The 26,724-nt window shown below is 38.1% G+C and overlaps 1 protein-coding gene across 2 annotated transcripts; it reads right to left on the bottom strand.

The window, feature by feature from the left end:
• Positions 1-1,301: 1,301 nt before the first annotated feature.
• LOC108981852 lies at positions 1,302-26,724 on the bottom strand. 2 transcript variants are annotated; one of them, XM_018953107.2, is made up of 4 exons: positions 26,482-26,724; positions 25,614-26,352; positions 1,752-4,732; positions 1,302-1,413 (listed from the first exon to the last, which is right to left on the bottom strand). In XM_018953107.2, the coding sequence occupies exons 1-3, from the start codon at positions 26,511-26,513 to the stop codon at positions 1,754-1,756; spliced, it is 3,750 nt and encodes a 1,249-aa protein (XP_018808652.2). In that variant the 5' UTR covers positions 26,514-26,724; the 3' UTR covers positions 1,302-1,413; positions 1,752-1,753. The 2 variants fall into 2 exon arrangements, with proteins under 2 accessions (XP_018808652.2, XP_018808657.2); XM_018953112.2 differs by having other exon boundaries at positions 1,752-4,729.

Genomic DNA, 26,724 nt, shown 5'->3' with positions numbered 1-26,724 from the left:
TTATTTATGTATATTAGTGATAAATATTATAGTGATTTTATTTTTTATTTATATTTAATAGGGATAAATATTATAGTGATTTTATTTTTTATTTATATATAATGTAAATAAATATTATAGTGAAATTATTTTTTATATATATAATAGTGATAAATATTATAGTGATTTTATTTTTTATTTATGTATAATAGTGATAAATATTATAGTGATTTTATTTTTTATTTATATATAATATAAATAAATATTATTGTGAAATTATTTTTTATTTATGTATAATAGTGATAAATATTATAGTGATTTTATTTTTTATTTATATTTAATAGGGATAAATATTATAGTGATTTTATTTTTTATTTATATATAATATAAATAAATATTATAGTGAAATTATTTTTTATTTATATATAATAGTGATTTTATTTTTTATTTATATTTAATAGGGATAAATATTATAGTGATTTTATTTTTTATTTATATATAATATAAATAAATATTAGTGATTTTATTTTTTATTTTTTATTTATATTTAATAGGGATAAATATTATAGTAATTTTATTTTTTATTTATATGTAATATAAATAAATATTATAGTGAAATTATTTTTTATTTATATATAATAGTGATAAATATTATAGTGATTTTATTTTTTTATTTATATTTAATAGTGATAAATATTATAGTGATTTTATTTTATTTTTTATATATAATAGTGATAAATATTATAGAATGTTTGTGAATAGTTGTGAGTAGTGATTGAAATGAGTTTGTAGATCCATTGAAAATATTTTAAATTGTTTGGCATGTGAAATATTTTCATACGAGAATACTTGAAAAGTGTTAAGGAGAGTTTGCTACCCAAACGTAGCCTTAAGGATCTTATACATATAGATATAATGGGTTTACCTAATGTTAGACGTTAGGAGTTGGTTTGGTTGGGTGTTGGTTTTTTGATTGAGGGTCCTGCTTTGATATAATTATGGTGATTCCTCCACCTAAGTGAGGGCTTGTTAATATTATGTGGAGGTGCCGTCCTCCTTTTATATATATATAAAAAAAAAATCATGATATATTTGTTTCCATGCCTAATTGTCTACTGCACCAGAGACAAAAGTTGACAATAGATGTCTGAACATGAATGCATCGAGTGTTCACGAGCTCGGGCCCTCGATGTCCTCAAAATTAACCAAAAAAGAAAATAAGATGAAATTCTTACAAAAACCTATGCAAGAACTTAAATCAAAATTAGCATCAGATCAGCAAAATATTCTTCCCTTAACGTCGAAGAATTAGCTATCACTCCTACATTTTCAGGAACATGGATGGTCAAACCTTTGCGAATACCGTGAATTCTTTGAAAGGATAAAGTCATTATAGACAACTTTAAAACCCCCGTACAGATGCCACTTGAATACCTGATTAAAGAAACAAATATCAAAACCATAATCTAGCAGCTAATCTTTAGCAAGTACATTCCAGGCCATGGTTTTGAACTTCAACCCGTCGAAGCTAGTTAAAGAAACAGACACCAGAACTATATCCTAGCACATATCTTTCGCAAGTATGGCACATGCAGATATCTGGACTTGATAACATCATATTTCAATTAAATGCGACCCAAAAACAGTAAAACATGAAGATCGACTCTTGTATCTTCAACGAGGCAGTAATGTAAGATTCATGAAATGCAGTGTGTATGAAGCATGGTGAACAAAAAGGAAAGCCCATATCAATTTACCAAATACCAACTTACTTCTAAAACCTGTAAATCTTTGTTAATTTCTTCTGAGATTCTTGTGCGCTTTCACAATTTGTTGCAACTGCAAAAGGGAGGGTTGAGTGGATCAGCCTAGAGTTATCCTGATCGGCAGCTTGACTAGGCTTCAGGATGTGCTTTGCTCCTGCGGTTAGTTTAACGGGACCTGATCTTGCCAAATCATGATCTTTCGAAAAATCAATGCCAGTTGAATTTCTGAGCCCATCCTTTGAGCTCTCATTTGAGCCACATCCTAAACTGCTAGTTTTATCCCTTCTTGGATTGCGTTCAGCCACTGCCACATTACTTTGAATGTCCCTGCCAAAGTTTTCACTGGTCAACCCCATCACAGCATTTAAATCCTTTTGCATTTGTAAATTAGGTATCCTGGTGGCTTTTGTTGAACAATCTGCTTTAGCCGTTGGCCTCTTGGTTTTCTTGCAAGGATTAGGGTCTTTGATGCCAAAAGCTTTCGACTTCAGTTTATCTCTGAACTTAATTCTGTTCCCATACTCCATATTGACAGCAGGAGTATTAACCGTAGGTATGACAGGAACAAGTGCAGGGTGAAGTATAGATGTTGAACCGAGTGAACTCTTGAAGTGTGACTGAGATTTCACTGGATAAGAAACTTCTGACAAATGATTCACAGGTTGGGAAGGAAAAAAGTTAGTTCCAGAGATAAGTTGGGGAGGGTAATTATGACCCAAATCAGATATGAATTGGGACGAAGTAATTAATTGTTTATCCTGTTGTGCATGTAACAACCAAGGGGGCAGACTCTCTGAAGATCTCTGGAACCAATAGGGTTGAACATCTTCTCTACAGTCTGTGTACAAGAAAGGGAAGTTGAAAGCTGATTTTGTAGCATGAGGTTGATTTTTGTGATTGAATTCAACAGGACTCCAAGGGATATGTTGACAACTTATGTGAGGAGTAGATGCCAGTGGTAAATAATGACTGCCTCTTAGAGCTTCAGCTCCAGATGGAAATGGCTCCCGGAAGCTGGGTGCACCTCTAAACGCGCCTGAGGAGGCAGGTGAATGAACAAATGAATGTGAATTACTAGGGTTTTCGTTGAAAGTAAGGCTGCCATTTTTATGCAATGCATTGGTTTGCCAATTGAGAAATGGGTTAGAAATCCTAGACTCTGAAGCTTTCGTCATCAAATTGTCCTGCGCTGTGTGATTGCATTGAATTGCTAATGAATTAGCTACACTTTCCTTCGGTTTACGCGATGCAGGGTGCAACATCCAGTCCTGAAGAAAGTTTCTCTCCATAAAAGAATTTTCCAGTACAGTACTTGCAGGACAATCTTCTGCAATAATCTCCTTATCAGTCCAGACCTTACCGTCCTCAAACTTGCTGCTTCTACCAACTGCTAGATCTTTACCCATCAACCGCATTGTTGGTTGGGTAGAATTTAGAATCATTTTATCTGGATATTTCTCAGGATGAACTCTCCCATTAGCATTTTGGTCCTGCTCCTGATTATATTGTCTGCATCCACCGAAAGACAGGTTCAGGTCTGAATCAAGCTGGCTAACCGAGTGGTGGTTAAGCCTCTCAAAATTAAGCCCGTGAGCATCTGATCTTCCTGTAGCTTCTAACTCAGTTACACCAAACCTAGCAGGTAAATGTACTTTAGGGTTCTCTATAACATAATTCTGCACAGGAAACAAGTTTAATGGATCTTTTGAATGTTCTCCCTCGGCAATCTGCCTCTTCTTCACACTCCAATAATCACCAATACTTTGTCGCATGACAAGATTGTGTACAGGTAAGCTACTGGAAGAATGGTGTACTGAGCTAGGCAACATCAGCTGGTCAAATGCACCTTGCCCACTTGAACTAAATGGGATTAGCTCACCTTGTGAATTGAGAGGCAAACCAAAAAATCCATCATCCATGCACTTTTCTCGAACGGAAACTGCTCTTTGCTTCCACTCTGGAAATAGACGTACGCTATTCATCAACTCCATTGGAGATGCATGACAATGTGGTTGGTAATGCATAGTATGTCCATTAAAATTCTGTGTGGCAGATTGTGATAAAAATGGCAGCCTCCTGTTAGCATTTTCATCTGACACAAAACAAGATGATGAGGGTGGCGAAGATAACCTCGTATTTGATATTGAACTTATTACGGGAACTCCATGGATAGAATCTACAAAATGATCAATTGACTTTCCACTCTCATTGAAAGCTCTGACAACATTGCCACCTACTTGAGCATTTACACAAGTATTGTGCCTTCCGTCAAGTGCAGAAACGAATCTGTGTACTTCATCATTATGAATTGCAACTTGACTTGGAGAAACTGGTTTCTCTGGAAAATGCTTTGCTTTGTCTTGACAAGTAACATGTGGTCTCAGATTCTTCTGTATATCCACATGACCATGAGTATTGAGCAAATGCTCCCTTCCAGCTATAGGTAGAACTCCAGTTCCATTATCTGTACTGGCGAAAACAACATCCTGGGTTCCATCAATCTCCATAGGGGAAACTTTATCACGTTCGTCGGAAAGGCACTCCTCTGATGAAGCAGCGAAGGCATCTGAAAAATGTTTGCTTGTACAGTGCACGAAGGCATCTGAAATCTTTTTCGTCCTTGGACCAAGAATGTCGTCCTTACCTGAGAATCTCACATGTCTGTCAGACCGATGAATACCAGAATGATTTATTTGAGTACTACATTGCAAGGGGCAAGTTACAGAGTTGAGCCCAGGAATAACTTTTTTATGGGCTTTGAGAATGCTACGAACGGGAAACACTGGCTTCTGTTGCTTTGCAATAAATTTGGACGCTTGAACAACTTTGAGCCTCTTTTGCAAGGACAAGCATTTCAGACTTGGTTTCTTTCCTCGGATAAAAGAAGCATCCAAGATATCCTCTGGAAACCTCTTATTACAAAATGAACCATTTGGTTTTACAGTAAAATCAACATGTGCTGGCAGTTTGATCTTATGCAAAGTCTCCTGACAGAAAATAAAGCCATAACATAAAGTCAAATGAGGTTTTTAAAAATTACAATGCTTCCAACAATATATTTCATCTGGTGGGATAAACTAGTCTACATAATCATCTTGTATACTTAATTTTAGGCTTTGCAACATTACTTCCAATTTTAATATAATGGAATCAAGAGAGATAATATTCCCTATGCTTAGCAGTAGAATGCCATGATGTGCAATATAATCAAGAAATTGCATCCATGGATCCTGGAAGAAAATTCAATTAAAATATTGAAACTTTGATATGAATCTCCAGTCTGCATTTCAACATGGTTATTCTCTTATGTCCCCAGGATTCTAGGATAGCATGATAGCAGATGGTATGACTGGCATGCATTTGTTCTGCAGTTTCGAATAAATTGCAATTATATGCGGGCACTACATATTAATTTGTACACCATACACCGGAAATGGAAGTATATTTGATTCATTTCAATCTTGCATCCTGTATTATGTTCATGCCACGACTTGTAATTGGTGCTCCCAGATGATTCCAAGAAATGACATGGATGGTTAATATCTCTAACATGTCTTCAATATGCTGTAAGCTTTTCTTGTTAATGGTGTACCAAGAGCAGAAATAAAGTGAATGAACCAACTCTGCCTAAAACGGGGGGTGGAAAGGATTTGTTTAGTTGGTGGTCAAGCAAAAAGCAGTTCTGATTATAATGTATTGCCCATCAGGCGAGTGCTATTGGGGATATTCAACACCACATTCTCTCATAGAATAGTTGAAGGGGCAGGTGCAATCCAAATTGGTGCTAGCATCAAAACTTCGGCCACTATTAGTTGTTTCTTTATTAACAGCAAAGCATGTAAACTGTGTTATCCTAATCTATCCCATGCAACGTCTAGAATCAAGGTTCAGCCACTTAATTAGGGCAAAGGCAGCACCCTATAATGTGCCGTCTTATAATATGATGTCATGGACATGTGTAATGCTGGAGAATTCTGGCAATTCTATTTCAAGGTGGATGCCTGTATGCAGTATTGCAAGCTCTTCCACAAGTTTGGCCACTATAGCTATTTTTTTCTTTTTTAAATTAAGAAAGCATTGAAACTGTTTCCTCTGATCTATCCTATGCAAAGTCTAGCATCAAGGTTTAGCCATATGATTAAGGCTGTTAGTCAGAATGGAAAGAGGTATATGTGTGGAAAGAAAAGCTTATTTTCAGTACAGCCCTCATTCTTTCATTTTCTTTCCTATAGATCTTTTCTTTTCATTCTTACATATGAGAATGACAACTGGTGAGACATCCCGCAAGCCACCTCAACTATAGATTCTAGAGCTTCCTTTGTATAAGGAATACATATTTTACAGTAGCCCTAACAAATAATTCTAAACCTCCCCATAAAGCTGGAACACATATGATAAGGGTAGGTGGTGAATGGATCCCATATTGGTTGGGAAGGAAAAGTTCTTGTTCTTTATAAAGTTCCAATGGGACCCAAATTGTATCATTGACTAGTCCTTTTGGATTATAGACCATGTGGTTTGGGCCTTCCATTAGGACGTTGCAATAACTTTTATTGATTCTGACATGAGGAGTTTCAAAACATACCTCCTCAGTGTATATGGTTTGTTAATGAAATACAGAGTTGGAGGCAATGCCTAGAGCAGTTTGATTATCATAGGCTAGTGGAATAGAAGTAGGTGCTGGGAGGCCTCTCTTCCAGAGAAAAGACTATGAAGTCAATTCTCATTAGCATTATGTGATACCCCATATTGATGTTAAGTGTAGATGGTATATGTAAGGATTCTGTTTGGGATGGAATGTAAAGATGGAGATGAAAAGAAGAGTGATGCAGTGTTTATGATGAAGAAACAAAAATGTAAGCCAAGTGTTTGATAAAATGGCACTGAAATCTCAGAATGCCAGTAGGGTTCTTCGAGGGATGCCCTAACCTCCAAATATTCCATTCATCAATATTTTTCACGATGCCTCTCTTGTGTTGCTCTGGACGTACATAAAAGGGTTGCAGCCATAACAAACTAATCTAATGGCAATGCAACACGTGTAAAGCAAATGGTAATGTAGTTGTAACGGAAAGCAAATAACAACGAAAGCAAATAACAACAAAGGAATTAATAAAAGAAAAACTACAAGTAGCTTTTATTCTTGAACTGAGTCCAAACGACTGGCAGCTTCCAATCTCATTTGATTAAACGGTATGCTTCATCTTTAAACGGTGCGTTCTGAACTCTCTGCCTTAAACACTTCCGAACTTCACTTCATCCTGACATACCCTAACTCCTTAGTTTCTTTCCCCACTTTTCTGTGTCGTCTTCCTCTTCCCCTTAGAGACTTCTCCGCCGTCTTCCTCTTCCCATGAGAGAGTCCCCTAACAATCCCCACCCTTTAAAGCACCTTGCCCACAAGGTGTGGGTAAAGGCTGCGCAGCCTCCATAAGGATTCCCATGTGTTGTTTTCGGCTCCCGCGCCCACCCACTTGATGAGAACCTCTGTGATGGCGCGATGACCTAGCTGCTTCATCCTTCGGTCGACAATAGCCTCTGGTTCCGGTAAAATTTCACCCTTTCCATTCACTGGTGGCAGCCGTGGTAAGGGATCGATGTGGTCACCCAATTTTCGCTTCAAGCAAGAGACGTGAAAAACTGGGTGAATCTTGGAATTGAGAGGGAGATCAAGCCTGTATGCCACACTTCCAATTTTTTTGCTGATGCGAAAGGGTCCATAAAACCTTGGAGACAGTTTGAGGTTTCTGCGAGAGGCCACTGATTTTTGGCGATAGGGCTGCAATCGGAGGTACACCCAGTCTCCTTCTGCGAATTGTCTCTCTGTTCTTCGTTTATCAGCATACATCTTCATCCTTGCTTGTGATTCCTCAAGATGGTGTTTAAGTATTGCTTTCAGTTGGTCTCGGGTTTGTAGCAAACTGTCGACTGAGGCATTTAGGGAAGTACCGGGGATATAGGAGATAAGTTTAGGAGGACAGTACCCATAGAGGGCTTCGAAAGGTGAAGTCTTTGTAGAGTTATGATATGAAGTATTGTACCAGAACTCTGCCATTGATAACCATTGAGCCCAAGAGTTTGGTTTGGACCCTACGTAGCTTCTTAGGTAACCTTCCAATGTCTTGTTAAGGGCCTCAGTTTGGCCATCTGTCTCCGGATGATAAGCTGAACTATAGTGTAAGGTGGACCCTTGGAGCTCAAATAGGGTCTTCCAAAAACAGCTTAGAAAAATAGGGTCCCGATCTGAAACTATAGTCTTGGGAAGACTATGGAGTCGAAAGATCTCTTGGAAAAATTTTAGGGCGACTCCAGCAGCTGTGTAAGAGTGAGTCAGAGGTATAAAATGACCATATTTGGTCATCCTATCGACTACCACAAGGATAACATCTACCCCTTTAGATTTAGGCAATCCCTCGATAAAGTCAAGTGAAATAGCCTCCCAAGCCTGATCCGGAATTGGGAGTGGTTGGAGTAAGCCTGGATACAACACAGTCTCTGTTTTGTTAACTTGACAGAGGTCACACTCCCTTACTGCCTGTTTGATATCGTGTTTCATCCCCTTCCACCAAAAATCCCTTTTTGCCCTTTTATAGGTTCTAAGAAACCCAGAGTGTCCAGCTTGAGGATCATCATGTATAAATTTTAACACCTTGGTCTTGAAAGCAGATTTCTCATCTATCACAATACGCCCTTTTTTTAAAATTAATCCATGATGTAGTGCAAAACCCTTAGGTACTTCTTGGTTAGAGTTGAACTTGGCCAACAACTCCTGTAATTCCCGAGATGTTGCATAAGTGGTTTTCAGTTCCTCAATCCAGGTTGGGGTAGGGAAAGTAATAACAGCCAAAGATCCCTCTGTGAGTATGTCAGTCTCATACTTTCTGGACAAGGCATCAGCCACTTTATTGTCTTTGCCCTTTTTGTATTCTATGGTGAAATCATAGCCCAGCAGCTTAGTGATCCACTTCTGTTGGGCAACCGTGCCCACTTTCTGTTCTAGTAGAAACTTTAGGGCCTGTTGGTCTGTTTTGACTTTGAATACTTGTCCCAATAGGTAGGGTCTCCACTTATGGACAGCTGTGACAAGAGCTAACAACTCCTTGTCATATGTTGACAAATCCAAGGCCCGACCCTTCAAAGCCTTGCTCAAAAAGGCTATAGGTTGTCCCTCCTGCATGAGGACAACACCTATACCCCCTCCACTTGCATCACACTCCAAAGTGAAGGGTTGAGAGAAATCAGGCAGCCGTAAGACTGGAGGTGATGTAACTGCAATTTTGAGCTCCTCAAAGGCTTCAGCAGCCTTTGTATCCCAAGAGAAGGAATTCTTTTTTAAAAGTTGAGTGAGGGGAGCTGCAATTAAACCATAATCCTTGATAAATTTACGATAATAACCAGTTAAGCCGAGGAAGCCCCTTAAAGATTTTATAGTTTTAGGCATTGGCCACTCCAACATAGCAGCTATCTTTTTAGGATCAGCCTTAACTCCAGCACCAGTTACTATGTGACCCAAGTACTCCACCTCAGGAACCCCAAATAGACATTTAGATCTCTTTGCATATAAACAGTGGCTAGCAAGTGTGTTTAGCACCTGCCTTAAATGATCAATGTGGTCTTCCATACAGCTGCTGTAAACTAGTATGTCATCGAAAAATACGAGTACAAACCTTGGCAAAAAAGGTTTAAAAACTGTATTCATAAGACCTTGGAAGGTGGAGGGTGCATTGGTAAGCCCGAAGGGCATTACCAAAAATTCGTAATGGCCCTCATGTGTACGAAATGCTGTTTTATGAACGTCTTCAGGAATGACTCGTATTTGATGATAACCTGACCGAAGGTCAAGTTTAGAAAAAATGAAGAAGCCATGCAATTCATCAAGTAGTTCATCAATTACTGGGATTGGGAACTTGTCCTTTACAGTCTCTTGGTTTAGTGCCCTGTAGTCCACACACATACGCCAACTGCCATCATGTTTTCTGACCAAGAGAACTGGTGAAGAGAAATGACTGTTGCTGGGTCTAATAATCCCAGTTGTGAGAAGTTCAGTGACAATCTTTTCTATTTCAGCCTTCTGATAGTGAGGGTATCTGTAGGGTCTAGTGAAGATAGGATTAGTGCCATCCTTCAGCACAATTTTATGGTCATGAGACCTACTCGGGGGTAGGTCAACAGGTTCCTGGAATATGCTGTGAAACTGCTCTAGCAAATGAGTAATTTCTGGACAGCAAAACTGTGTTGGTTCTTCCCTTTCAACCTTCAACAATTGCAAGAGAAGTCCCCTTCCTTTGTGGAAAGCCGTGGCTAATGCTTTATCACCTTCATTAGTGAGGGTAGATGCTCTGGTCTGGATCCCTTTCAATTCAACTCTTATTCCTTCCCATAAAAACTGCATGGTTAAGCATGAAAAATCCCAAGTAATAGGACCCAACTCTCTCAACCATTGAATACCCAGTACAGCATCACAACCCGCTAAGGGTAAAACATAGAATGAAGGCCTGAAACAATTTCCTTGCACAGTTGTCAGCAGCTGACTACAGAAACCTTGACTATGTAAAATGTCACCATTGGCCACCTTAACAGATATCTGCCCAGTTTTGTCGATAGTAAAGGCATTTTTGGACACAATAGATGGATCCAGGAAGTTATGTGTGCTTCCTGAATCTACCAAGAGCATTACCATGGTGGAGCCAATTTTAGCCTGCAATCTCATAGTTGTGGGACATGGGGTACCCGTAAGGGCATTTAATGATATTTCAGGCTTAAATTCAGGCTGCTGGTTAGGCATATTATCCACTACTTCAGTTGAATCATAGAAAACATCTTCATCAAGATTGTCATTTACAGCATGCATAAAGTAAATTTTAGGGGACTTACAAACATGTGTTGGGTTCCACTTATCTCCACAGTGAAAACAGAGTCCCTTGCGCCTCTTTTCATCCATGTGCATAGAATGAACTTTGGTTGGTTGTACTGCTGGTTTAGTGTATTTGTTGGGGTTGCTATTTGAATAACTTCCTTGTCCCCCATAGAAAGTAGATGAACTGCTTTTATCTCCCCATGTTTTGAATGGTTTGCCGGAACTAACCAAGTACTCTTCCTGAATCCGTGCGAGGCCATATGTTGCATTCAAGTTGACAGGGTTGAACATGCGGAGTGGGAGCCGGATCTCATCTTTGAGGCCACTGAGAAAGCAGCTTAGCTTATGAGAATCAGGTAAGCCTTTCAATCTATTTGATAGAGCTTCAAACTTACTCTTATAAGCTGTAAGAGACGCTGTTTGTTTCAGTCGTGTGATGGCCTCCATGGGGTCATCATACGCTGTAGGGCCAAACCTCAGTTGGAGGGCTTCAGTAAACGTTTGCCAACACTGAAACTGTCCTGTATCAACAGCATCTTGATACCACACTAAAGCTTCACCATTCATGTGATATGAGGCCATGAGGAGACGGTGAGCAGGAGCTGTTTGGTGATACTCAAAGTAACGAGAAGCCTTGAAAATCCATCCTGCCGGATCTGTGCCTTCAAAATGAGGAAACTCGAGCTTGATACCACGCTGTAAGAACCTTCTAACATCCGTATCATTTTCTGGTGGTGGCTCTCGCTGAACCAACTGAGCTTGTTGTTGAGACTGTGTAACCAATATAGTTCGAAGCATGTCATTCATTTGCTTCATCTGCTCCTTTAATTCATGGATACTTTGGTCATGGCTGTGTAGGATTTCCTGGGTTTGCTGTTTATTAGTGCGTGTGTTTTCGGCCATTAGAATCGTAGGCTCTAGATACCAATTGTAAGGATTCTGTTTGGGATGGAATGTAAAGATGGAGATGAAAAGAAGAGTGATGCAGTGTTTATGATGAAGAAACAAAAATGTAAGCCAAGTGTTTGATAAAATGGCACTGAAATCTCAGAATGCCAGTAGGGTTCTTCGAGGGATGCCCTAACCTCCAAATATTCCATTCATCAATATTTTTCACGATGCCTCTCTTGTGTTGCTCTGGACGTACATAAAAGGGTTGCAGCCATAACAAACTAATCTAATGGCAATGCAACACGTGTAAAGCAAATGGTAATGTAGTTGTAACGGAAAGCAAATAACAACGAAAGCAAATAACAACAAAGGAATTAATAAAAGAAAAACTACAAGTAGCTTTTATTCTTGAACTGAGTCCAAACGACTGGCAGCTTCCAATCTCATTTGATTAAACGGTATGCTTCATCTTTAAACGGTGCGTTCTGAACTCTCTGCCTTAAACACTTCCGAACTTCACTTCATCCCGACATACCCTAACTCCTTAGTTTCTTTCCCCACTTTTCTGTGTCGTCTTCCTCTTCCCCTTAGAGACTTCTCCGCCGTCTTCCTCTTCCCATGAGAGAGTCCCCTAACAGTATATGGGATCTCACATTGCTAGGAAGGAACAAGTTCTTGCTCTTTATAATGATTCCAATGGAGCTCCAATTTGTACCATTGACTAGTCCTTTTGGAGTATATGCTTAGATGTGGCTTGGGTCTTCCCTTGGGGCCTTACAAATGGTATCAAAGCCTATTCCAACCAGAAGTTTGGGACTTCAGTCATGCCACCTATGATGGAATGGCCCAACGAGGACGTCGGAAATTTTTTTTTCTATGGGGAGATTGTGATATAAGTGTAAGTAGTGTATGGAATCTTACATTACTTGAGAGGGATAAGTTCTTGCTCTTTATAATGTTCCAATGGGGCTCCAATCGTACCATTAACTAGCCCTCTTGGAGTATAGGCCCAGATGTGGCTTAGACCTTCCCTTGGAGCGTTACACTATGAGTCATTGTCCTATACACAATTTTGCACTTGATCCAATGACCGCATTTTGTTTCTTACATTTTCTTGTAATTTGTTTTGATGTGTAATTAGATATCAATATCCTGTAGGGGACCTTCAATCTGAAGGCAATCCTATCCAACATTGGCTGACCACACTAATTGTCCCTCGTATCTAAGTTGTGGTTTGGATCCATAAGTGTTAACAAGTCAAGCACCAAGTAAACCCTATCTCCCCAACTCACCACATACTTTAATCAAGATAAATTGATATGTGATACCCCATACTGATTGATAAGTGATAAGGGTAGGTGGTGTATGAGATCTCACATTACTTAGAAATGAAAAGTTCTTGCTTTTTATGATGGTTTCAATGGGGCACCAATTGTATCATTGACTAGTCTTATTTTAGTATAGGCCCAGATGTGGCTTGGGCCGGCCTTGGGGCGTTCCATGATACGTCGTAAAGATCTTGCAACTTCAATCCCCAAGAAAAACCAATGCTTATCAAGAACTTTGGTGTGGAAACACCATTGTAGAAATTCTTTCAACATGGCGAGCCTCCATAGTCAATTTTTGGGATCACAAAATCATCTACTTAACCAGTAGGATGTACCTTGCATCAAAATGTAACTTGAGCTCCCAAAGGAGATAGGGATGCAGAGCTCGACTTGAAAACAAACAATTGGAGCTACCCCCCTCTCACTTGAAGGTAGACAGGGCACAAGAATGTTAGATCATAAGAAAGCTATCACATCTCACTCTCAATAGATCTCCTAGTGTTTCTAAATTTTCAGAGAATACAGGGTTATAATATTATAAGTTCTCTATTTTGAACATTTCCTCACAAATTTTAAATCAAGAAACGACTCTGCTGCAATGGATGGTAGAGGGTCCAAAGTACCCAAAGCACTGGAGTGATCCAATAGCCGGGAAGAGCCTAGAAGTGCCTACTAACATACCACACTACACTTAGCTCTACACATTTAAATGAGATCAATCAATCCTATGCCCATTTGCTTTAACCTGAGGGCCTTTCAAAAGCTCAGTAATCGGAGGATGTAACATATTCCCTCATTAAGACGATACATTTTCACAACAGCAGTAGTAGCAATGAGCTTTAAAACCTCAAAGATCTTCCCAAACCATGGTCTCAATACTGCTTGAGACCATATAATGCATTTTACAACTTTTAAACACTACCTCAACACTCCCCCTTGAGCAACAAAGTTAGATGGTTGCTTCATATAAACCTATACAAGTGAATCACCGTGGATAAGCATTCTAGAAACCTAGATAATAGTGGGACCAATCCAGATTGGAAACAAGGGATCAACAGACGAACAAAAGATATGTTAGCAACCAGAGAATATGTCAAATTATAATCGATGCTTTATGTGTAGCCCTAAGCAACAAGGAGAGCCTTCAGGTGATCACCAAAACCATCACGATGAAATTTGACTATACATACCCATTTGCAGCCAATAGTTCACTTCCTATGAAGTAGGAGGAAAGTCCCAAGTCTCATTCTATTGTATAGCTTCCATGTACAATTCCACAGCCTTCCTCAAACCCAGGTCAAATAGTGCATCTTGAACAATCTTAAAGATGGGACACGGTAAAGATTGGAGATAAAATAAGAAAGGGAAGAAGATAAGGAATAAAAAGACAATTACTAATGCAGTACTTAACAACACGAGCAAGTACATTTTCCAGAGAGCAATTGGTAGTAAAGCAAATTCACGAGATGATGCCAGATTTTAAAGCAGTGCGGGGAGGGAGGGGAACTATACTATCATTCATGGACATCATAGCCATACTTGTAACGAAGCTGATGCCTTTGGAGGCAGAGGCACAGTGAAAGAGTAAAAAACAAAGCTAGAAGGTAAAAAGTTCTTAGTTGGAGAAATGGTAGAAGGTATGGAATAGGCGAGCTCCGACAACATCACGTATCGGTTCTTGTGCTCAACAATGCAATTCTATTGTGGGATTTTAGGGCAAATGGCTTGATCCTTTAATCCTTTGTTAGACAAAAAGGAAACAAAGGAATAGCAAATATAATTCTTTGGCATCGCCATTTTTAACATACAAATTTTCTAGCAAAAATGAGTTTTGAAGTCTTCTTGATGAAGCTGAAAGGTTGTCATTGAAGCTGAAAGGTTGTTACTAAATCTTAACAATCGCCTTTCCTGCTGTTTATAGGACTGCGTGTAGACAGGAGGCATCAGTGGATGAGTTATTGGAAAAGTCAGGTGATTCTCCTTAATGGAACGTTCCATGTTAGCTTCCTCAAGGTGGCACATGATTGGGAAGTATGGTGTTTTTTCAGAATTCTTCAGCCTATTGTGGACTCCCTCGCTCTAGGAAAGGGAAATTCTTCATAGGTTCATTCTATAAGGCCATCACTATTCAGGATAAGTTCCTTTTTTAAGAAGTAAGGCACTTCTAAAAGTTGCTTTCTTTGTATGGACAGCTTCCTTGGGGAATATCCTGACCATGGAGTACCTAAAGAAACGCCAGATCATTGTAACTGAATAGTGCTGCATGTTTAGAAAAATTGGTGAAGCTGTGGATCACTTGCTATATACATTGTGAGGTTGCCAGGGCCCTATGGGATAATTTGTTCAGCAAAGTTAGGTTAGAATGAATTAAGTTTGGGAGGATGGTTGATCTTCATGTCTTTTGGAGAAGTCTCTATGTCATCTTGCAAATTTTAGCAATATGGAAGGTGGTCCCTATATGCCTTCTGTGGTGCATTTGGAGAGAAAGAAATCAGCAGAACTTCGAAGATAAAGAATGTTCTTTGGGTGACCTAGAAATCTCTTTCTCAAATTTATGGGCACAATTTTCATAATTTCCCTTTTTTTTTTTATTGGCACTAGATGTCAAGGAACAAAGTCCTGGCTAATCCTGGGGGTGCACAAGCTCTCAGTAAGAAGTTTCCCACAAATGTACCACGGGTAATTAAGGAAATTCCCCTAGTTTGATGGCCCCTAAAAATTGTTTGCACCCAAGGGTTCTAACCTTGGAGCTATAGGGAGCAAACTACCAAGACTAAGGCCCTTACCACTTGAGCCAATTCCTAGGGGTTAAGTTTCATAATTTCCTGATAGCTATTTCTTCTTCCTAACAAAATGTTCTCTCTTGTATACATCATGAGTAGTTGACTATTCCTATTCCTCTATTAGTATAAATCAAATATATTACTTGCATATACATATAAAACAACTTTTGATAAAGTACAGCCAAGTCATTTAGGAATAATCATCAACAAAAGTAACAAAGTACTGAAATAAAAAAAGTAACGAAGTACTGAAATAAAAAAGTAACAAAGTATTGAAATTAATTGGAGTACTAAAAGGAGCCCATGCAAACTAACCTAGTCTAACTCAGAGGTCTAGGTCTCCCTCAAAGCAATGTTTTTCCTAACCAAGGACGACACAACTACTTTGTTGAGTCATGCCAAGGAATCGGGAGCTCCAAGTGGGCCATTTTTGGTAAGCAGAACTGGTGATGTGGGATGAATCGGAAGTCAGGTTACAATACCCAACTGCGCTCTGTGTTAATCAATTAAGATAGTAAGACAGTGGTCATGGAAGTTGAAATCCACTAGGGAGTGTGTAACAACTCACATGTTGAATTAACTAGCCCCGAAAAAATGGATAGTGCTGAAGCACACGACATATAGCTGGCCGTCAGGGCAAGTGCCAAGCCCTGATGAGTAGGAGGCAATGTCATGGCTACTTCAACCAAAATAAGGGCAACCCCCTATTCAAACCGAAAGAAGTACCTTACCTCACTTGTGGAGAAGTAGTTGAAGCTGGGCACCGAACTATGAGAGTTTGCTTTTGTTTCGTTTTTCTACGAATGGTTGGTGCTGCTAAATGGAAGGATCTTATCAACGTCCATGAATGATAAATCACTACCTCCAAAGTGAAGCTTGCCTTTGAGTCATAATAGTAAAATGAAGTTTTGAACTAGAGATTTTAGTTAAGCATTTGTAAACAATGCAACAGAAAGGGCCCTTTTTCTAATAAAGCAAAAAAAAAAAAAAGAGGGGAAAGGGAAAGAAATTCGATCATAGTTATGAAGAAGGAGAATTAGGAAGGCTCTTGTAAGCTGCTCCATCCAGTCAACTAGGACCTTGCAATTTCAGCACTATAAATATGGGATTAGGATTAGGATCCCTCAAATCGGTTATTGTATTATTTTCTTTTTATGACGGGGGAACCACCCCATGGCAGAGCCCTTAGGACTCACCCATGGTTATTGAAAATTAAGGATTGAATAAACGACATAGTAATAGTTGTAGAGAAGTTAAGAGAAAGGGAGAACGGAAAAGAGAGGAAAGAGGAGATCTAGCTAGGAATTCAAGATTCCAAACAACAGCAGAATATAGCTCCACAATATTTACCACAGCAATCACCCTCTCATCCTCTTCTAACACAAAAATCCTAGGCGCATGTCCAAGTAACGACCATAATGTCTGTATGTTCTATAGCATCATATAGAAATCAAACAAGTTCTATACAAAAAATCTTAAGTCTAAAAATCAAAGACAAGTAAATAAGAGAAACTTACGGAAAAAGAAATGGAGAAAAATGAATGCCAAGCCTAATCAACAAGAACATTGGCATTCCCAATATTATTGTGCAATCAGCTATACCATAGAGATGACTAAACATTTCATTAAAATAAAATGGATACGGTACTCAACATGTTGTTGTCTTCATCATAAAGAAACGACGAAGCTTTGCATATACTGATACAAGGTACTGCTTGCTTAAAATTTGGGAAAAAATAATTATTTTTTTGTTGGAAAACTTTTTTTTTTTCAACCCTAAATAAGCCCAAATCATTTTCAATCCAGGCTTCTATGTATTTTCCAAATTTTCCATTTCCTTCAAAATAGAAGGTGGGCTAGTAATGTTATACAAAGTTTCTTACAGGCTAGTGGATATATGTTGTTCGAATTTTGAAAATGCACAAAAGCTTATGGATAACCATTAAAGAAAATGTGAAGTATTCCGAGGGATAGATGAAATAACAATCCGGTCAAACAGATTAAGAAATTGTAACATTCCATTTATATAATTTGTAAATTGGAAGTTGATATATACTGTTTTTTATAAGTGTAAGTTACTATGTACTTATTAGCATATCATTCTTTTTTTTTATATAGGTAAAAGAAATTTTATTAATATAATAGCAAATAGGCATAGCCCAAGTACACAAGACATATACAAGAGAAGACACCTGGTTAAGAACTAGAAAGAGATACACGAAATTCCTGGAAGTTAAATCCATTGAAATCTATAGCAATAGCCCGTGACATTAGTGTGTTGAAGAAGAAGCATCTAAGTTCATCCATTGAGCATTCCTTCTCCTCAAAGTTTCGATCATTCCTTTCCCTCCATTTGCAGTACGTATGGGGACCATCTTCCATATTGCTACGATTTGCGGAATGCCATATAGACCTCTCCAGATGGAAAAAAATGGATCACCCTCCCAGGCATAACCCATGCTAGCCCCACTGTACTGAAGATATCATCCCATAGAGCCCCAGTCACCTCACAATGAAGAAGAAAACAAACCATTGTCTATCCACTTCTCCTACAAATGCAACATCAGTCAATTGTTATGATCTATTTTTTCCTTAGGTTGTCCATGGTCAGAATCTTCCCCAAAAGAAGAAATTGGCCTTAAGTAGCGGCTTACTCCTCCAAATACTCCCCCAAGGGAGCGGACTGATAACTTCTCACCAGACTGATCACTCGCCACTCCAACCCTATCTCTCCATGTTCGCATATGCCACTCATGTTGTAACCAATGCCCCTACGACAAACATAGTTCAACCTCCCTTTTTCCCAAACACCACTTCCCCACCACTAACCACCTCATGCCTATCATCATCAAAAGCAACAAGAAACACCACTTGCAGCCAAATAACCACAAAACCCAGACAACTTCTCTCCACTTTGGCACCTGGTGTTGGGGAGAAAGTCCCAACTAATTCCATGGGTGCACCTACACCTTAGGTAAGCAGTTTTCCGTAAGTGCACTTATGGTGATTTAAGGAGAAATTCCCCTAGTCTGATGGCTCCACTTTATATGGCTCACCCCAGGACCACTCCACCACGTCTTGGGGTTACTTGAACATAAACATATTGGCTACCATTCTTGGTCACCAATTTTCATCCCTAGTAGAACCCGTTCCACCTCTTCCCAATTCAAATGGCTATCAAACTCGTTGGAAAATTGGCAAACCAAGTCATTTCTAGTCGGAGCTACCAAATAAAAACTCTCTTCCTTCAAAGAGCATGGGACTTGGTATCAATGCCATCAATTAGGTCTAAGTGGCTTGATCTAGGTCATTGTGAAAGAGGCATGCCTTCAATTTGGCCTAAATTCTACCAAAAACCATTATTTCTAGCCTATACCTAAGTCCTATCCCACTCCTAATTTTGAGTTTCTATCAAATTTATTCACCCATCCTCTTGGGTGCAAACAATTTCTAGGGGCCACCGGACTAGGGAAGCTTCCTCTTGAATTACCTGAGATGCACTTGCGGGAAACTCCTTGCCGAGAGCCTGTGCACTCACGAGATTAGTCGGCACTTTGTTCTTAGACACCCAGTGCCAATCATAAAAAAATTATTCTCCCCATTAAGCTTGATATTTCACTCAATTCTGGAAATTATTTTTTAGTATGGCTGTAGATAGAGTGGAAGGCATGCTGAAGTTACGGCTTCAAGTATCAATTGTTAAGGGATTTTTTTGTTCAAATGTTTATATAGCTATAAACTAAGGCTCTAAAAGATGCGTTCAAGTCTCCAATTGTGTTTATTTGTATGTGATTCTAGATTAATAGATAAATTAGGGTTTGGTTAGGCCTCATTCTTTGCTTTCATAATCTCATTATTGTCAAAGCAAACTAATGACTGAAACATAAACTTGAGGCCTAATTTATGGTTTAAAACTTTACTGGGTTAGATCAATAGTAGATTGTGAATTTGGGAATTTATCTTAATGAAGTTGAAAATTGGGGATTATATATAACCCCTAGGGGTTGGCTCAAGTGGTAAGAGCTTTGGTCTTGATGGTATGCTCCCCCAAGTCTAAGGTTCAAACCCTTGGGTGCAAATGATTTCTAGGGGTCATTGGACACGGGGGGTTTTCACTTGTATTACTTGAGGTGCACTTGTGGGAAACTTCTTGCCAAAGGCCCGTGCACCCCGGGATTAGTTGAGACTTTGTTTTGGACAACCAGTGCCAATAAAAAAAATTGGGAGATTATATAACTTGGAAGATAGCCTAAGATTGAACATATATAATTAAGATCGGGGGTTCTTGATTGGAGGTTTATGAATTTGATTTTTATTAGTCACAATCTGTTTAAAAGTAGGTTAAGCATCTTGCCAAATGAGGGTCTAACCTTAATTTTTTTGGTAGAACTTGGATGTATATTGGGACTGGCCTGTTCTGTTTTAGAAGCTCCCCTAAAGAGTTAGAAGGATTAAGCACATATAAGTTATATCATATCCCTTGTGTTTCTATTATTTTTGCTTGGCCAGATATAAGCTTAGTTGAGCCATCTATGGTGAAAGGTTTGTTCACTTCTCAATTAAACCTTCATTTGAAGAACTTGAGGGTAGTCCTTAAATTGTGTTGCTAGTGGGGTAAATAGCTAGTCCTCATGGTTTTCAATAAAAATATTATATAGTATCCTAATCACTTGATTCTTGCTGAAAAAAGTGTAATCACAGAAGATGCATATGTTATCTTCGGCTCAAAAATGTATGAGTTTTTGGCTTGAAAAGGATAAGCATCTTTGTTTTGATCATTTGATAATGATCTTGATAATCACTGAATTGTTTTATTCAGGAATAGATTCTTTATCCCAGATCCAGCTATTTGGAAAACTTGATAGAAAATCTGGTTTTGAAGTTTGAACGTATTGTGGAAATCTTTGGAACTTTGTGAGTTTTTTGGATATAGAAAGTTTTCATGAGTACCTGAAAACAAATTATGGTACCAAGCAATATTAAACTTAAAGCTCTTTTTCATTTACCATTGCCTGTGTGGCATTTAATGTCTTTATGTCATTGGTGCTTACAGGTTAGAGCATTGGTAGTGATTTATGCATCTTCATATGCAAAATCATCATTTTTGAAGAATGATTTTGCATATGAAAAAAGCTCCCACATTGGTTTATGCATCTTTGAACCAAATAATAATAAAATATTATTATTTTTTTATTTTTTATTTGTTTCCTAAAATTATTTTTTTATATATATTTTACAATTAACATCCACTTTGTATTATCAACTTAATACAAATTTTATGTATCAAAATCATCTAATATAAATTCTACAAAGTTGATTTTAAGGGTAGGAGAGAGAAAAAAATAGTAAACTAATGTTTGAAGAATGAATAGTGCTTCTTCAAATTTAGAGATGCATAAGCCAATGTAGATGAATTTAAAGACATATTCTTTAAATTTGAAGATGAAGATGAAGATAGAGAAGCCACTACCAATGCTCGCGCGATGTCTATTTTATCCTTATTTGGCAAAGGTGACTATGAAATGCGGAGTATGTATCTATGATGCCAATTTCATATCTTGTGGCATTTGTGACTACTGGTCTACATAGTCTTGCATCTATTTGATGGAAATTTAACATCTATTGTAGTTGTTATACAGCATAGTGTATTACATACTTGATGGTATTAATAACACATGGTTCATCATATGTTATTTTAAAAATTTTAGAAATGCATCGTTTCACTTCTCATTTAATGTCAGGGTATAGAAATGGCATCCCGTATTTAGTGTGATCGTTACAAATATTTATAGAACTCCAACTTATAATTTAAAAACTCTAGTAGGGTTAATTACTTATAAAAAGAAAATTTAGTATATATGGTTAATTCCCTACATCTAATGGATTGATCATTGACGGGTTTGGGGAGTGAAATCAATTCTACAGATAAAGGAGGAAATAAATATACTTCAGAACAAACTAATTCAAATATTGAAGACTTTCACTGTCTTCTCAGCTACAAAGGATAATATAATAGTCAGAGGATATGAACAAAAAAGAAAGCATAGAACAAGTTCTACAACAGGAACATGGAGAAAAGTCTTTATCTAGTATGGATATATGTATGCTAACCTATTGCTTAATACAATTTTAATAATATCATGCAGTATGTACATAAACACATGACATCTAGAAAGGTTAGAGAACAAAATAAAATGCTTTAATCTTCTTTCTCTTTTTTTCTGGGCGTGGAAGGGGGTTGGAGAGTTGCGATGGCCAAGGCTATATATATTATAAAAGAGGGCCAAATGTTTTTTTTTTTTTAGATGAGTGAGAAGGGACAAGTGATAAAAATAAAATAAACTAATTGCTAAAGAATCTTTAACAAAAAGATCTTTAGTCATACATGATCTTAGATCATGTCTGGGAAATAGTTGAGTTCCCAGTATTGGCTTGCTGAAATCGCTACACTCAAATGAAAAGGTACTAGGTTAACATTAAATTATTCAAATGTATTAATTTGTCACAAGATGTAAAGAAAATATATAATCTTTATTTTTGCAGAGAGCAAACGTACAGTCTAGAATGTGGAACTTCAATCAAGGGATAGCCAAATGTACATCAAAATTACGAAATCATTAATTAACGAATGGAAGTACTCCAAGGGAAAAAATTAACAGTCAGCTTGAAAAAGGTCCGAAACTTTTCAAGTAACCTAATGATCATTTTAACTGGGGTTGACAAACATGTATCTCTATGCCCCTTTCTAGAAGCATTTAAGGAGGTTGCTCAGTCAATGCTCCTTATAACATGTATGAAGAAGATATTCCGGAGTGACAAAAAGAAAAGGAACAAAAAACAAAGATCAAAATCAAGGTTCCTTGTAGTCCTTGAGAAGTCTCTATTTAAGTCATTGTTAAAAATTTCAGAAAAGTATTTAAATATTTTTCCTCCCTTCTAATCATAGTTTTGTTTTAAGTTTAAAGGCTTCTGAATACAGACAAATGGATACAGCTAATTAACAACACTCTGATTTCCAGTTAGAAGTTTAGAAGAGAAGGGAGTAGCTAGTAGGAAATGGAATGCCTTTGGAAACTTGCTAAAGCTTGTATAAACAGAGATGTTAAGCATCAGGCCTGAAATATATCAAGCAAGAGTTTTGCTTCTTGAAAAGCTTTCAGTCAATGCTTTTATATATATAGAAATCCTAATTTTATATAAGCAACTATAGCTCAAAATATATGCAATTTTATATAGAAATTCCATTATTTTTGTTAGAATGCTGCATCAGACAGTATGTGTAATTCGCTGCGAATATAAATGCTTAATTAACCATTCTGCATCTAGCAGGCCTTATCTTGCAAAAGAAAGATTTAAAGTCAGCAGATCAAGTGTGTCTGACCATAATAAGGAGACCAAAACCTGAAACCATAGTCAAGCAAACAAGTGATTTTGCGTTTTATCATCAGATTTCTTCACATATTTCTAATTTTTGGCAAATAAGTGCAGTAGTAAAGATAAAACGGTTTTTCCAGCTGACTGGCTTTTCATTAGTTTCCCATATATAGCTGACTGGATTCGGGTCTAGACATATTGCTTAGCAGTGGAAAGGAAAAAAATAAGTGGAAAGAAATGTAGAATCGAGACCAAATGTCACTGATGAATGAAATGGTCACAACTAAACTGAACGACACGGGTATTAGCAATTAATTAGAAAACTGGAAAGCTAAGGCATTGTCTTTGTAATGACTGATCCCACTTAGGAAAGCTTCTTAAACACAAATCATTAAAAAATAACCTGGAATGCTGAAATAAAATACTAAAGACCCAAAAAAACCAAAATAATTTTCTTTGCTAATAAGTTAAATACATAAGAGGAAATATATTCATATGCAATACGTCCGCGTGCAAGTCCCAGACCATGACTTAATATTGTTATATAAGTCTCACCCTTAAACAAAGGAATACCAACGCAGAAGTTGTTTCAGAAACATGTTTAATTCCAACCATATGTTTGTTGCAGTTGAACTAAAGAAAGCTATTAAAAGGAACCGATCTGTTTGGACCCAAATCTAGACAACAAGACCTAGTATAACACGAGGAAAATACATGACTATCTTTCTCTTTGAAATGATTCCTAGCAGAAGGCCAATAAAATAAAACAAGTACTGAATTATATTTGATCACGCAACCGGTAAAAGGTTGTATATATAGATTTAATCGACTGTTCTAGATATTCCAGCTGACTTTGGAGAGCCAACGAGAAAACAAGCAATTCATGATATTGGCATGATTTCACGTCTTTACTGCAATCTTGTTCTTTAGCGCCCTTTCGCGTGCTAGAATATCAAAATAAAAGTCTGCCTAGCTAGCTGTATTCCTTCTGAACAACCATGCACAGTTATCATATAGCTGTCAAGTGATGTCCAATAACAAATTATAGTCTGCAGACTGACAGCTAGCAGATATGATATGTACTATTGCCATTTTCAATGATAAATTTAGCATTCTCCTGAGCTGGCTGTAGTAGATACAGATAGAATACCGGTACGAAGCATTCAATCTCCAACTGGAAACGTTGATCTTTTATAAGGAACAAATTTCGTCTCTTAAAATTTTGGGACTCATAAACAGTATTCTTGCTCAAATAATTTCCCTTCCGATCAAAGCTGCATAGAGCTGAGTCCAATGCACGTACGAGTTGTAGCTTAGAGCAAGACTCTTCAAGTTTCTCAGAATCTGTCTGGCCTTTAACTAATTATCAAAAAGTACGCACATAAGGCCACCTGGCCTGGATTCTTCAGTAGGATTGCAAGAAGAAGCACGCGCGCAGCTAGCTTGGAATGACAAGTTATTAAATAACATGTTGATCGCAGCAACATAACATCCAGGTACTTACATGATGATGGCCATCCAATAAGCAACACCAATTGGGATACAGCTCTCTAACAAGTTTAAGATAATGCTGATATATGCCTGTTCGAATTTTCAACTGAGATGTAATCAGTCTTGGACATCATTCCTTCTATCCATCCAGAAAAGAGGCTAGCAAGATCAAAATACTCAACAAAACGGCACGGCCAGAATGCCAAAACAACAAAACGAAAGGAACAATAAACCCATTGGCTTTCATTAACATAGCTGCAGCATATATAAGAAATCATCTTGTCCATTTCACAGGAAAAGCAATGAAGGTGACATATGTCCCAGTTCGGCAGATAATGGCCATGTGATAATGATGCAAATCATTCCAAGTCCGATGAGCTGATCATCTAGAACAATTTATGATCAGCAAAACCTTTTCACGAAATACAACCCCAGTTTTACCTCAACCCAATTAACCTCTTAGACAGTTTTTTCGAACTGTTAAAATACAGAAAGCCGATCCAACAACCCATATGATCATTTATCTCCTATTCATATATATTCCACCGATCATAATCATCAAATGCCATCAAACTAAAATCTGAGCGGCTCCAAGGCCCAAATGATTATCTCCCGAAGATATATAGATTTCTGAAATATTTCAAAAAACATCATCATCAATCCGGACACTTTTGCTAAACATGGACCTTATAAAAGCCCGCACTGCCTAACCCGTACTGTACAGCTGGAGCACCACATCACACCCTCCCCCTCCATTAACCTGCTAATCCTTCCTAAACATGAGAACCCTATTCCTAGTTTTGTTTACTTTTACTCTTTATACTGAGCCTCATTGCCGCCCAGTTCACACATCAAGTACAGTTGCAAGCCCACTGCCCTCGTCCTCAAACGTATTGCTGTCTTTAACCAGCTTTTTCAGCAGTAATACCACGCAGAAAAGCAAAAAAGAGCAAATACCCAATTGAGAACATAGCGTAGCTAACAACTCAAAGATCACAAGACTACAGTAATCAAGCAAATATTGTTGACTACATGGGACAAATTACATCCAACATGAATGTGCTACAACCAAAATCATACAAACGAAACACAAGTTCACAGATATCATAAAAATCAACGATATTTTATGATAAAAATCACATACCTTCTTTGCAATTGACCCATTTTTCACCGCCGCCTTTTTCATGAACTTCTTGTTCTTCTTCAACTTGCTCACAATTGCCATACCACTCTCTTCTAAAGCCCGTTTCTTCTTCTTTTTCTTCTTCAGCTTCATCCTCTTATTAATGTTCTTCTTACCCTTGATTATAGAAACCACGTTATCCCTACTTGAAAACTTGCAACTGCCAAACATTTCTCCTCCACCACTGCTATCTTCATCCCCACTTTCATCATCAACATCTACTGCTTCGATCTGCGGCGCTACCGCGAAAATCTCCGCAATCGATCTTTTCTTGGGCGCTTTGGACGTCTTTGCCTTCATTTGCCGCCTCGCCTCCTTCTTCGAAGGCTGCGCAAGGCAACTATCCATATGCGCATTCACAGCATTCACCGTAGCCGCCGTGAAAACCAGGCAAACCGGGCAAACCATCTCCAATTTCTCATCCTCCGCCTGTGATTTCTTGAACTCGGCCCTTTCAGCGTCAAGTTCACTCCCATTTCTTCGAAGTTCTACTTCCTCTCCTCGAACATTTGCGTTGCCTCCGTGGATTTGATCGTGTTTTCGGCCTCCGTGGAGCTCGTGGGACCACCAGCGGAACTTCGTAACAGTGATCGGAGGGAGCAACAACTTGATATCTTCTTTCTTCATCTCTTCAGCCGGGTCTACGCCGAACGGCCAGCACTTCCCCAAGTCGACGGTCCTCATCTTCGCTGCATACTCTCTGTCGACATATATATATACCCAATTCATAACGCACAAAGAGAAGTTAAAGAAAGATTGAGAAGAACGAGAGGTTAATTATAAGAACCAAAAGCAAAAAGAACATTATTCAGTCAGAAAAACATGTTACCGGATCGAGAAGCCCTGAAACGCCACGGCCATCGCTCGAGAGAACAAACCGAACAAAGACTAACACAACAACAACAACAACGTTGAACGCGAAGGGAAAAAGATGAAGCATGAGTCTACATGCTGAAATCAGATGGGAGAGAAAGAGATGGAAGATGAAGTGAAGGAGAGCACGGAAATTAGGTTGGAGAGAGAGAGAGACAGACAGACAGAGAGACAGCTTTTTACTTTTCTTTACATTATA

Source organism: Juglans regia, chromosome 1 (genome assembly GCF_001411555.2).
Source record: "Juglans regia cultivar Chandler chromosome 1, Walnut 2.0, whole genome shotgun sequence".
NCBI lineage: Eukaryota > Viridiplantae > Streptophyta > Magnoliopsida > Fagales > Juglandaceae > Juglans > Juglans regia.
The sequence above is the reverse complement of the archived record's forward strand: the minus strand, read 5'-3'. Positions and strand labels throughout refer to the sequence as shown.